The 12,713-nt window shown below is 42.4% G+C and overlaps 1 protein-coding gene across 5 annotated transcripts in view; it reads right to left on the reverse strand.

Moving 5' to 3' along the window:
• The window catches only part of KAZN (kazrin, periplakin interacting protein), a 226,066-nt gene that overhangs the window by 167,621 nt on the left and 45,732 nt on the right, over nucleotides 1-12,713 (reverse strand). For 4 of the 5 annotated variants that reach the window (XM_054849756.1, XM_054849761.1, XM_054849754.1 and 1 more), the window contains exon 2: nucleotides 1,627-1,784. The exons of the other annotated variant lie outside the window; for it this stretch is intronic. In XM_054849756.1, coding sequence (XP_054705731.1) covers nucleotides 1,627-1,784 — 158 coding nt within the window. The remainder of the gene's footprint in view (nucleotides 1-1,626; nucleotides 1,785-12,713) is intronic. 5 annotated transcript variants of the gene reach the window in all.

Here is a 12,713-nt window from a genome sequence, read left to right on the forward strand (position 1 = left end):
ATCAGTCACTCTATCACAGGCACTGCTTAATATGCATTCAGGACAACTGATAAGTAGTAAAGCAATTCTCAGGTGCTAAAAAAAGAATTCCTGCACGAGGGGATTATCAATAGGTACCTTTTTACCCCATATTTATTTTAATCTGCAACACGCAGATGCCTGTAAGCATCTGCCTACTCTCATGCCTGACTCCCCAGAGGTGTCATTCCTACCTGCAGCGCAGGCTATGGGAGCAAATCCAAACGCACAATCTAACCCTTCACATTCTCCATGACATTGCAGCAGTGTCTCATCCATTGATTTGGGGTAAATGGAGGTGCCTTGGCTAAAGACGTACAGAAATGACATGAACACCACACTCACAGAAATGAAATCCGGAGTACAGCTGTAAAGATTTACTCGCTATGCACCGCACAGCCTCCAAAGCGTGGATTGATTCCCTGTGCAAAAATATCCAACGTGAAAATACACATATCACTAATATCAGGGATTCCCAGGCCACAAGATCCCTACTAGCCAAAGTAGTTAGGACCAAAGGCTTTGAAAGTGAGAGGAACAGATAAGATAACCACCAGACTCCACATGGGACAATATGGGAATAAAACACGAAAACGTGTAGCTTTCTCTCTTTACATTCGCCATTTAGGCACTTAGAAAATGCTGCCAGCAAGTCACAGGAACCTGGGCCCTGGGGACCAGTTGATTAACGCAGTGCTGGGTAATTGCAGTAACACTATCGGCACCGACCCATGTTGGTACTTGCAATGGCAACCCGGGCTTAGCATGGGATAGCAATCAGGAAAAGCCCTGAATAAGATTATTTCACTTAAAGGAATAATTTCCTCCTCTCTTATTTTCTTGTTCGATTTCTAACAAGAGGTGATAGGCACAAGCTACAATATGGGAAATACCAATAAGATGCTCAGAAAAACAAAAAATCCCCCATGAGAGTGGTCAAAGCATGGAGCCCAGGCTGTGGGATCCCCACCCCTGGAGAGCTTTGAAGTGCTCGGGACCGTCTCAAGCCTGCTTTGCCAGATTTTAGGGCTTGCCAGAGGAGAAGGGAGAGGAGACCACCCTGTTTTCAAAACAACCTTCCAATACAAGCTGCCATTTTGCAGTCAGGCTTTACAAATAAAGACCAAAAGGGCATATAAAAAAATAAATACACTGAATATTTCAAAGGTTTTTTGTTTTTATATAGGATGAAGGAAGCACACTGTAACGCAGTAAAACTACAGAGTGAGAGATTTTATGTCGAAGCAGCAAAGGCACAAAGAAACATCTGCACACCGTTTCATGGCTTTTAACTTGCATTTTAGACCATGCATAAACCAACAGCTCAGTTATGTGTCTGGCACTTCTGAAACTGGCATTCAGCACAGATGCTTAGTGGCAAAATGATTTTCTTTTGCTAGGGCTGATGCTGGATTCCCATCAACGGATATATCACTTCATTTTCTCCTGAAACTTCTGGGTAATTTTCATCCCTAAATCTGAGATCCAGCCCCATCACAAGCTGCACGCTCCGTGCACCGAGATATCCTTCCCGCAGCTGCGGATTTCAGAAGCCAAAGACTGTTTTAAACAAGTGTCCTAACAGATGGAAGTTTATTGATTTCGTACCTGTGCGTCCATGAGGAGGTGCCTCATCAGCATCATGGCATTTTTCAGAGATTCCTTCTCGCTGGGCAAAAAGGCATCTTCGTCTTCATCCAGCGTTTTTGACTTGTTGACGATAAAATGGGAGATCTGGTCGTTCAAGGAATGCAGCGACTCCACGGCTGCAGAGACAGAGAAGGAAAGCAAAACGGGAATGAAGCTGGAGGGAGCTGAGACCGTTTTGGCAGTTTGAGATGAGCTATGGAGTGCAATCCAGTTTTGAAAAATGTAGTTGGAAATTGGTCCCCATGACCACCCTTGGCCTCTCTGCTGAGAGGACCAGAAAAGGCATGATACAGACTGGTGACTACCATAAAGTCAACTGCTGATGGACAGCTGCAGCAATAGCAACAGGCTGATGCAGTCTAAATTAACACTATAGTGTTAATTTTTGGTTACTTCCAGATATCAACCAGATTCAAGCAGAATCTAAACACTGCAATCTCATCGCTCCCCCAATTTTCCCTATACGATAAGGTTTTGCATCACCAAAGTTGTATTTTTGATAGTAAATGCATGCCACAACCGACAGGAGGGTTATGAAAGTACTGAGCTATGGCTATAAGTATCAATAATCATAAATAACCTATAGATATGCATGCATCTATAGGTAACGCATCTATAGGTAACTCATCTAAGGTTTAAAGTTATATTCCAGCAATATATGGGTGGGAAAAAGATGCGCTGAAACATTCTGAAACGGAAGAGTACTTGGTTACAAATATTACTTTTCATAGATTTGTCTGATATTAGCATTTATAAAATCCTGTTGAAAGTGAAGATCTTTTCTGTTAAGAAACAAGCCATAAGCCTTATCTCCTAGGATATGGCAAATCTAAACAGCAGTAATGGATAGCTGTGAAGAAAGCAAATTGCCCAGGGTCAAATAACAGGTCATTGCTAGAGTAAAAATAAGAAAAAATTAGTCTCCTGACTCTCAGCTGAGAGACCTGTTCCCTACGAAGTGCTGGGACCTAGAACTCAGACAACATGAAGGACAGAAGCAGGAAAAAATGGCTTTTTATTAGCTGGGGTAGAAAAGAGCAAGACCAGCAATTAAAATATTGCTCGTTTTCTTTCTTCACAATTATTGGTATTTGAAACACTATTAATCTTTTAAATTCTCCATCACAGGGTCAAACCCCAGGTATTATAAGTGGGATTCTGTTCCCAGTCATGTACATCAGAAATCTCCACCTCCATGGCTCACAGAAGTCCCCCAGCAATTTCACACACTTTACACTGCTGCAATTTATTCACGCTGTAATGACACAAGGTAATGGCAAAATTTATTTCTGCCTAATGAAAAGCTTTGCATTTCTACAGATTTGAAAAGTCTGCGATGCAATTTGCTTTTAAACCGTCGCAAGTTTGGAGTTTTCATTTTTACCGTAGACTCACTAAATAAATGAGGCTCAAATAATTCTTCGACGTATTTCGTTCTGCCGGTGGTTCACGCAGCGAAACCCTTTGATAAGCTTGCGGCTCAGAGTAACACATCACTGTCACACGCTGAACTGTGCTTCAGCCGTACACGTTGCAAATCCTGATTTGCTCAGGCTGTTTATGAATAAGGCAACGTGTTATTTAAGACTCTCTGACAAGCTGATTTTAAGAACAGGAGGTGTTGTTTTAACCGCCTGCTGGGTTAGACCACAACACGACGCAATTGAAATATACTCAACCTAATTCTGTCCAAAGAAGATCTCACCACAAAATCTGAAGTAGCAAAGATTAGCCAGAAACCATACTCATTAAGGAACAAATCTTCCCCAGACAAAAGGTCCATAACAAATAGCAGGTCTCCAAAATGCAGGAGTGAAAGAACAGATTCCTCCTTACCAAGACTGTTTATTTTTTATTTTAAAAAAAAAATTAAAAAAAAAAAAAAATCTGTGCCTTACAAAGCCTTGGGGAGAGTCTGAGGGGACTGGAAGGATTCCCCAGTTCAGGCTATTCACGTACCTCACTGTTTATAGAAGTATTTGAGGCTCACCACGATGGATGGTGATTTCCAACCATGACATAAATCATATTCAAGATAAGGGCTTAGGAATAACTAACTGAACCAGTCCCAGTATTTACAAGCACGCAACAGCACAGGCTTGGGCGTCAGTGGGTCACGCACATGCACTGTGCTCGCTGGAAAAGCACCAAATCAGCATAACGACAAGTATTTCACTGGGGCGGGTAGTATATTAAGCTGGTCATGTGATAGACTAGCAGCTCCTCTCATAATTAAGTTTTCATACACGACCTTCAGCATGCTTGGGAACTTTCTGCCGCATCACAGTTTCTCTTCCCTCTGCACAACAGAGTTTATCATATTTATTCTGCAAAATCTGGGCCTTCTTCCATCGCGCTCTGTCCTGGTCATTGCCAGAAAGAGATTTGAGGGCTTTGATGCATCTCTTGCTGCCCTCCCTCTGCACCACAGCGAATACAGACTGGGGGCCTAAAAGCTGCATTTTCCTCCCACACTCTCCCCGCCACAATTTACAAATATATTTCTTTCTTGCTTTGCTACTCTGAGGTTAAACGAGACAAGATCAAGAGCTGTTACTGGCAATTCTGTACGGTCTGGGTTTGTGTAGTTCAGTATGTCAATACCTCATTTACAATGAACGGAAGAAGAAGATGAAGGAGCCTCGAGAAACACTGCCCGCGGCCAAAACATTTCAGTGCTTCTCTCCAGAGCAAAACTCACAAATAACACGTAGACAAAAGTCACCTGCACCACGAATCCTCCCTCGCCTTGTAGCCAGCAGGACCCAGCCACAGGGGACGGAGCCTTCCCGGCGGCAGCAGTCCCACCATCAAACCCCGCTTTGACTGCAGAGGCACGAACCGTCGGCAGAGGAGGAGGCAGAGGTGGATTCGGGGGTGTTCGCTTCTTGCTAACAAACTCATAAAACTGCGACGTGGGCGTGCAAAATGTTTGGTGAGGCCCACGCGTTGCCCATTGATTTCTGGTCTCCTCCTCCCTGTATTTTGACAATGTGCATGTCCTGCACCAATGCCAGGGACAACATTTTTAGTTTTCTACCCACAGTCCTCTGGAAAGTCTCTGTATCCACTTCCCATACTCACCCATCTAAAAGTTTAAGCACTTTCTCTTTTCCGAGGCCCATTACCATGGCTTTGTTCACACTATTATAAATTAGGTTCTGTCAGCATTTCTATTATAAATCTCTGCAAGTCAGGCAGAAGGATTCATTCTAGCAAAGAGTGTGGTGCTGATGTGATTTATTTTTTTACCCTCTAACAAAAATGGAAGTGAGGAACTAAAAGCCACACAGAGCTTTTGCCTCCTTAGAGAAGTTTATTTCTTGAAAGGAAGAAAATCAGGGCTTAGCATCCCTCCGTTCACAGGCACACAAGGATTTCTCCAGCACCATATCACTTTCCAAACAGTTTACCAAAAATTTGATGGCTTGCAAGCAAAAGCTTACACCTATCTTGACTACATAGTAATCTTGTTTAGGGGTGGGACTTGGGTATGTCACCTCCTATTGTATATCACAACCCAGGCCAGCATCACGCTTGTGAACCAAACGTCTCCTTCTCGCGGGTCAATGTGCGTGACGCCAGAGGTATCTCAGAGCGATGCTCTGCTGTGGACGCTGGGTTTTGGGGAACAGCATGGCACATAGATGTGATGGAAACCACGTGTAGCTAAGGTTCTCCAAATCACCATGAAGCAATCGTTTTATAACCATATGTCCTCACACCAACCGACACTTGAAAGCCCAGGAAGCTGTGGGGTTTCCACACAGAACAGCAGCAGGAATATGGCTGCGCATAGGCAGCAGCAGGTTTGATTTTCTGATCACTCCTAGGCTGCACTAGCATCTCTATCAGACATGTCAGTCCTGAAAGCCATCTTCCCAGTGCTAATGCACGAGTATTGATTCATCCCATCCTTTCTGACCAATGAAGAATTGAGGACAGATCGGGGGTTTTTTTACTCAAAAATTTTGGCTTGAGCCATAAACCCACATCTGCTTTTAGTAATATGAATGTATAGCAGAGTTCTCCTCCTCGAGCTGATGGCTTCCTTCCAGATTTACACTGACTGTGATCAGAAACTGGTACATGGAGCAGTTCTCCCAGGCTTTATGATTTTAAAGTAATTCAAACCAAACAAAATTATATTCTCCTAAGTTATTCTAACCTCCTTATCTGAAGCAATAGCTCTATATTCTCTGCTATTTCTTCTCTTACCCTTTGGGAAGTTTAGTGTCGTTTCAGCAATATGTGGCACGTTAAGCTCTGGGGGGCAAATGCTTCTCTCATTTGTAATTCTCTAGGTTTAGAGAGATGCCAGAGAAATCAGAAGAAATGTTTTCCAGTAAGAATGAGGAAAAAGCAGATCAGTATTTGACTTGCACTGATTTTTATAAGCATCTGTCATAGCGCTATGTTTAAACTCTGCTTAGCAGAACAAATCTTTTTCCATGCAGACAATGGAAACTGTATTTGAAAATAAAATCATCTGAGTCTTCCTCATGAAAGTAAAACATACATTTCCAAACCTCTGGCCTACACACACAGTAAAAACAAAGGAAGACTAAAAAACTGAACAATTTTCTGACACCGGTGTTCTGGATGTCCTGTGTCAGTCTGCATCACAACTCCAAAGAGCCCGTCTCATAAGCAGAAGATATTTGATATTTCTCATTTAAATCAAGAGGAACTTCCTGCCTTGTGCCCACTAAAACTCTAAGCGAGAAGGATAATGAGGCAAGCCCTCCATCCCTCTCAACGTTAAGCTTTAAACATTTCTGCTGAGCAACACTTCGACTAAACCCCGCAATTGCTTTGCAAATCCATAACACACTTTAAAAAAAAAAAATTAATTATGGACCTCAGGTATAAACACAGTTAGGTTCAGCACAGATTAAAAGATACTTCTTGATCCCCTAAAAGAAAAAAAAGAGGAAGAAAAAGACAATTTTCCCTGGCTATATCAGTCCTCTTGGCTTCAGGTTGATAACACATTGGTAATGCTGCAAGCGAGACAACCAGCTAAGTAAAAGTTACAGCTATCAAAGCCCCATCGGCTTCCCAGCTTTTCCCATTCCAATTTCACCATTTCCTCACTGCAAGGAACAATTTCAAGAGGCGAAGAACCATAGCAATCCTCCATTAGTGCTTTGACATCACCTATGAGAAGGGAGAAAATGATATATTTTGGAAGCGGTGTTTTTTGCTGCTATCAGAGATGATGTGCCACGTTGGGGTTTTTTTTTTTTTCAGGTGAGGACCATTTGCCACCCCCAGAAGCAAGAACAGGTCAACAAAGTTGGTTTTTTTGCAAGGCGCTTTGGGGTGTGAATCACCGGAGACTGAAGGACGTGCAGGGCAGAAAGGAAATTGCTTTCTGTCAGAGACGAAGGAAAAAATATACTCGCGCCAAAGACTACTTCAAGGAAGAGGCTGAAGCAATAAAGTTGTTCCAGGAGACCCCATTTTATATACTCCAGCTACTGCCCAGATGAGTACAAAATAAAATAAACTGTAGATAACGCATCCTGAGATCTACTGGCAAAAGCCAGCAGAGTCTAAACTTAATTCTCACTAGCAGGAGTGACTAAATGAAAGAGGACGGACACTATCATAATTTTAACAAGGGATGCGGTATAAAGATTCCTGGGCTTATCGGCTGACTCTGCTGCTAAAAATTAGAGAAGATGTTTAAGTCGGACTTCTCTGTAAGCAGTCAGCACTTGCCACCGCGACTGGAGGTTTGCTCCCACAGAGAGAAAAGCCAAAAAGCCACACTGCATGCACAGATCCTTTGAAAATCCGTCCCAGCCGGGCACGGAGCAGTCTTTAGAGCTCCGGGCTGCCAGGGAAACCTCGCCTGCTAATGAGCGTTTCTGCCTATCCAGCAAAAGGCAATGATGTGTGTGGGCAAATTGTGCAATTCATTATCACTTAATATTACCAAACAGCTTCTCAAATAACATCTATGGGTGTTGTTTTTGCAGAGAAGAGGAAAAAAAAAAAAACCCAACCACATTCAAAGCACTTCAGGCCTTTCCTTTATGAGCTCTCCCTGTTTTATCTGCACTGCCGCACCAGAGTCAGCCACAGGTTTCGGTAACGTGCGGGACCCCCGAAACACCCGGCTGACTTTCAGCAGAGGATCTCAGCATCTCCCACATTCTAAGTCCCAGCCGATCCCTCTTTTTGAAGAGCAGTTAAAGCTGATTTGCTCAGCTGATTGACTAAATTTCTTAATTTTTTTTTTTTTTTATAATCAAACAACCTTTTGTGCAACTTCAGTCCCAAAAACAACAACCGCACTCGCAATGAGGATGCTCTCCAAATACACTCACTTTTCACCAAAACAGGACAAGGAAAGTCCAGGTTGTTGCTGCTCTGAGGTTTCATTTCCCTGGCTGTTTGGCCACAACCCTCATGAGATGCTCTCAGCAACGAGCCAGGTGATACCAACAGCCACACCGGAGACCACCGAGCACAAGGCTTCCCCTTCCGATGCTTCGCAACCTGCAGATTCGGGGCATTGAAGGCACGGAGAGACTGACTGCATGCAGATCAGCAGCAGGTTTTCTCCTTCCTCTAAATCACAGCCACTTCCCAAATACTCTCTCATCACCCTGGCAATGACTGCTTCTCTCCACACGCATTTTGGGAGAAATTAAGAGTGTTCTTGTGAAAGGTCCAAATCTTGACTTTGGGACCGATACACAGCCAGCCCTGCGGGTATAAGCTCAGAAATTCAAGGCTGTTTGGGGTTATGGCATGTAAACACACACAATGTATAAAAAGATGATCTTTATAAAGCTAAAAAGCTAACTTATAAATAATTCCCATCCTCGTATATATTACTGAGGTTGGCTGTTGGGTCTTTTACTGGGGCGGGAGGGTGGGGGGGGGAGGACATGCAACAGTTCATTTTTGCCCGATTAATGATTCTGATTAGGAAGCCTTTCCCACTGTAGCATTTGCTAATTGCATTTGGACGTATCAATTAATTTATTCACTTAGCAGCAGAAGAAATATCCCTTTGTAAAAGCCAAGCTCGTGAAAATCGTTCCCCCCTCTCCCGTACCAGTATTGCACCAGTTTAAGACCTTTCAATTCCACCGAGATGAGAAGCCGATCTGCAAAGCCCACAGCCGTCGGGATCACAAGGCAGTAGCTCTGTCTGAGCAAACTCAGCCTGTTATTTCTTTACCCAAGCTGTCCCAAATCTTCACAACTGGAAAATACACCTTGCAGCATCTGCCCCATCCATTCGCTTGTGCCGGTCGCCGTTTACACAACACAACCTTACGCTCGTACCTGTCTGCAGAAACAGTGGGAAGATCTAGATCTGAAACACTCCATAAATATTTTCTTCTGTTACTGGTAAGAAGAGACTTACAGCTTTTTCTTTCCTTTGTGGTCTTTAACTTGTTTCAAAGGAGGCATTCAATGAGCCCCCTCGCAGGAATAATTTACCACACCATTAACTGAAGAAAAAATATCTGGTGTCTGCATTAGGGGCTCAATCACCTTTCAGAGAAACACTGTGAAGAACTCATTACAGTAATTACTAACGAGCTGGCCTCTTTGGGCTGTAAATGTTTTGTGTGTAACTGGCAAAGAGCTGCATTCAGAGCTTCCCAGATGCAAAAGAAAGCCATCAGACCAATAAATGGCCCTATAGTTCCTGAGGAAAACATGCTCAGAAATGAAGCTGGTCATTTTTTCAGCTTATTAGTTTCTCCTTACAAATTTGACCTTTTTGGAAATGAAAAATGAGATCAAGAAATGGAGCTCTGTGGAGTCATGGCAGCTCTTTAATAATCAAAGCTTTCCATTGACACTTTCTTTTTTTAATGGTGCAGAAGCTTCTTGCAAAGTTGAATTTTTAACTAATTCAACTAAAACGTTGATTTTAAACTGTCTTAAAAACACGCATATATTTTGAATCCAGCAACACAGAAACAAATTTTGTAATTTCTCATTACACTCCCCCTCCATCGAAAAACACATATGTTAGCAGACGGTAGAAAAAGGATGGATGGGAGTTTCAGAACCACGCTGCAAGGGCAGATAGCCATATTCTCCTTGGAGAAACCACCTGTTGCTCAAAATCTCCAGAGATTCTGTATCCAAGACAGGCCTGAGCTGAGGAGGGAAAGAAGAGCTGTTGTATTTTCCTGTGTCTGGGTTTTTTATCAGCCCTTTGGAAAGGACTTTTCTTCTTTGCCTCAGTTTCTTCATCTGTAAATTATAGTTAATGCCTCTCAGCAGCAAGCTGAAGTTCACTAGAGTTTAGCCAAAAATTTAAAAATTAAAAGGTTCAGTGTTTTCTCTAGCTAAAATACTGCCAGGGGTCATTTAGAAAATAAACAATATGTTTCTCTTTGGATAATAGCCTCACTAGAGCTACAAGAATATCAGTGAGCTGAAGAAGTGATCCCATGCCTAAACACTTGCCTATTCCCCCCGAGTTGTATTAGTTAGACTAATAAATAATATTAACGTTCACTCTAAAAGAAAAACCCAAAGTGAAAATAAAGTTCTCTGCTGTGTTTATCCTTACGCTGGGGAGACTGAGTCAGAGCACAGAATGAAGCACCCAGCGATGAGGTCCTGCTGCTTTTGGGAGCGCTTTGAGCCGAAAGAGCCCACGAGTCCTCCAGCAAACTGGACTCCAAACTTTCATGGCTGGACTATTGTTGTTTACAGAAATATTTGAGACGGTTAATTCCCCAGAGAGCTACAAACTTCCAGGCCAGGAACAATGTCAAACTTTGAAAAATACAGAAGGCATGATGCCAAAGCAGTAAATCTAATGTCTGCAACAGAAACTCCATTTAAATTTGCCAAGAACCGAAAAACCCTTTCCAAAGACGGTCAAGGCATAGTGGCAGCCAGATTTACAGCTGCCGTTTTCTTGTTTCTCTTGGGTAATCTTTTATTTGTTGCCTCTTTAGCTAATTGTGCAACTATTGTATTTCATAAACAATAGCTACTTTATTTAGACAAAAAGGAAGCGAACAACAGAAATCACGTATGCCAACCCAAAGACAGCATGGGTCAGATAGCCAGCTGCTATGAGCTGATTTCAGAGGAGCGATGTCCATCTGTGCTTGCATTCGGGCAGTGGTATGGTGTTGCTGGGCTTTGGATGGAGTACAGGAGGACTGGTTCCTACTTTGCCCAAAAGCGGCTTCAGGATCTTGGATGGGTCACCTAAAGCCTTAGTGCTTCAGCTTCTCATCTGTACATACAAAGTCCGTAGCCCACGGGAAATACCATAAACCACGAGATGCCACCACTGGTGAGGGACTCGTTTGGCTTTTCCCTGCTATTCAACTACAGATTAGGAATTGTTCTAGTTTAACGAGCAGCTCCTGGTGCAAACAGGATACTCCATCTCCTCAGTGTCAAAGGTGGAAGAAAACACTTCATGAAGGGAATTTAACAAATCACAGGCTTTTCTGGGGTTTGAATGAGCTGAAATTGTTAGAAGACAACTGAGCTTGTATTTGTTTCCCACCAAACATCTGGAAGAGCGTGAAGCAGAGTTACCTGTTGTTGTGAACATTGAGAGACTAAAGAATATTGTCTTGCCAACCTGCTGGGGTTGCAATAATCAGAGAGGGTCACCAGAAATCCTGAAACTAGCTTTAAGAACAAGATTTAAAAATGAAACAAACTGGTCTTGTTCACATCAGCTCCTCAGACTTTTGTATTACCCTTAGAATTGCACTTCTTTTAACCAGGTGGGTTAGAAACTTAAAAAAATAAAAATAAAAACACATCAGATTTGCCACATAAGAAAAGTGTCAATGATTATGAGACTTGCAATAAAGTCATGAAAACTGGCAACCTGCAAATCTCTCCTTGAATATGTCTATATTTGCTGTTCGTAGCAGAAAGAAGGGATGGAGGATACTGTTAAAGCAAGTATTTAAATTTCCTTGGGCGCCACCTTCTTGAGCAGCTCTACTGCCTAAAACCGTAAGATGTGACACTAACAAAATGCAGGGCTTAGCAATTCTGTCTTTAAAAAAAAAAAACAAACCCTATATTGGCAGAGCATTATAAAAAGCTAAAATTCACACACTGGAAACATACAGGTTGATAAACCTCGGCTGAGTACAGCGGATCAGAGGGTCAAGTTTTATCAAGCACTCGCACAAAACCGGCTGTCTCAGCGAGCCTTGGGAGGGGGATTTGGTTCCTGCTGCAGATAAAGGTGACACCGAGGACCACACCAGATGCTACATCTGCACTGATACTGCCCACGGAGCCACACGCTGTCAGTTCCTGCCTGTTAATTGTTTTTCTACTGCATTTCCTTCTCATCCAAGACCCATAATCCATTATGTGCAGAGGCAGTAGTACCTCATTTTGTGGACTGAGAAATCCAGACCTTTTTTAATTCATGTAAACTATTCAGCTCATGGGAGAATGTCATCTGTGGATGTACAATGGCACGGATATTTTGGCTTATTTGTAATTTATGTAATTTTGACATTACTGTGTCAATTACTGCCAAATTCTGACTTGTACCTGCTAAACCATTACATCCAATATCACCAACCCTATTTATGTGGAACAAAAATAAGCATCTAGGAATATATCCGTGCAATTGAAATTAAAATGAGACTATATTCAGCATTTAATAACCCTGCCACAATTATCTCTTTGGAGCAAAAGCTTCACATTCAAGACACTTCTTCAGTGTGTCATTTATTTTTATGGGCACAGAACCGAATAAACTCCTCCTAAAACAAAGCAGATTTTTCAGACCAGTATTTAAACTTGTTATTTCTGTTAACTATGCCTATAAAACACAGCAAGAGAATGTTCTTGTGTGATCAACTATGTCCGTATCCACAGCTTCAAACTTAACTCTCCCTATAAGTAAGAGCAAGAAGCTCAAGCAGCAGATTCAGAAAAACTTTCACGTTTCTGTTTCTTCAATATAACAGTGCACCAGCCTTTTCTCAAGCAGTCAGAAAAACTGACAGGTTTAACTTTCCAGAAAATGGGTTTTAATTATCTTTAGGATAAATAGG

Source organism: Grus americana, chromosome 21 (genome assembly GCF_028858705.1).
Source record: "Grus americana isolate bGruAme1 chromosome 21, bGruAme1.mat, whole genome shotgun sequence".
Taxonomy (NCBI): Eukaryota; Metazoa; Chordata; class Aves; order Gruiformes; family Gruidae; genus Grus; species Grus americana.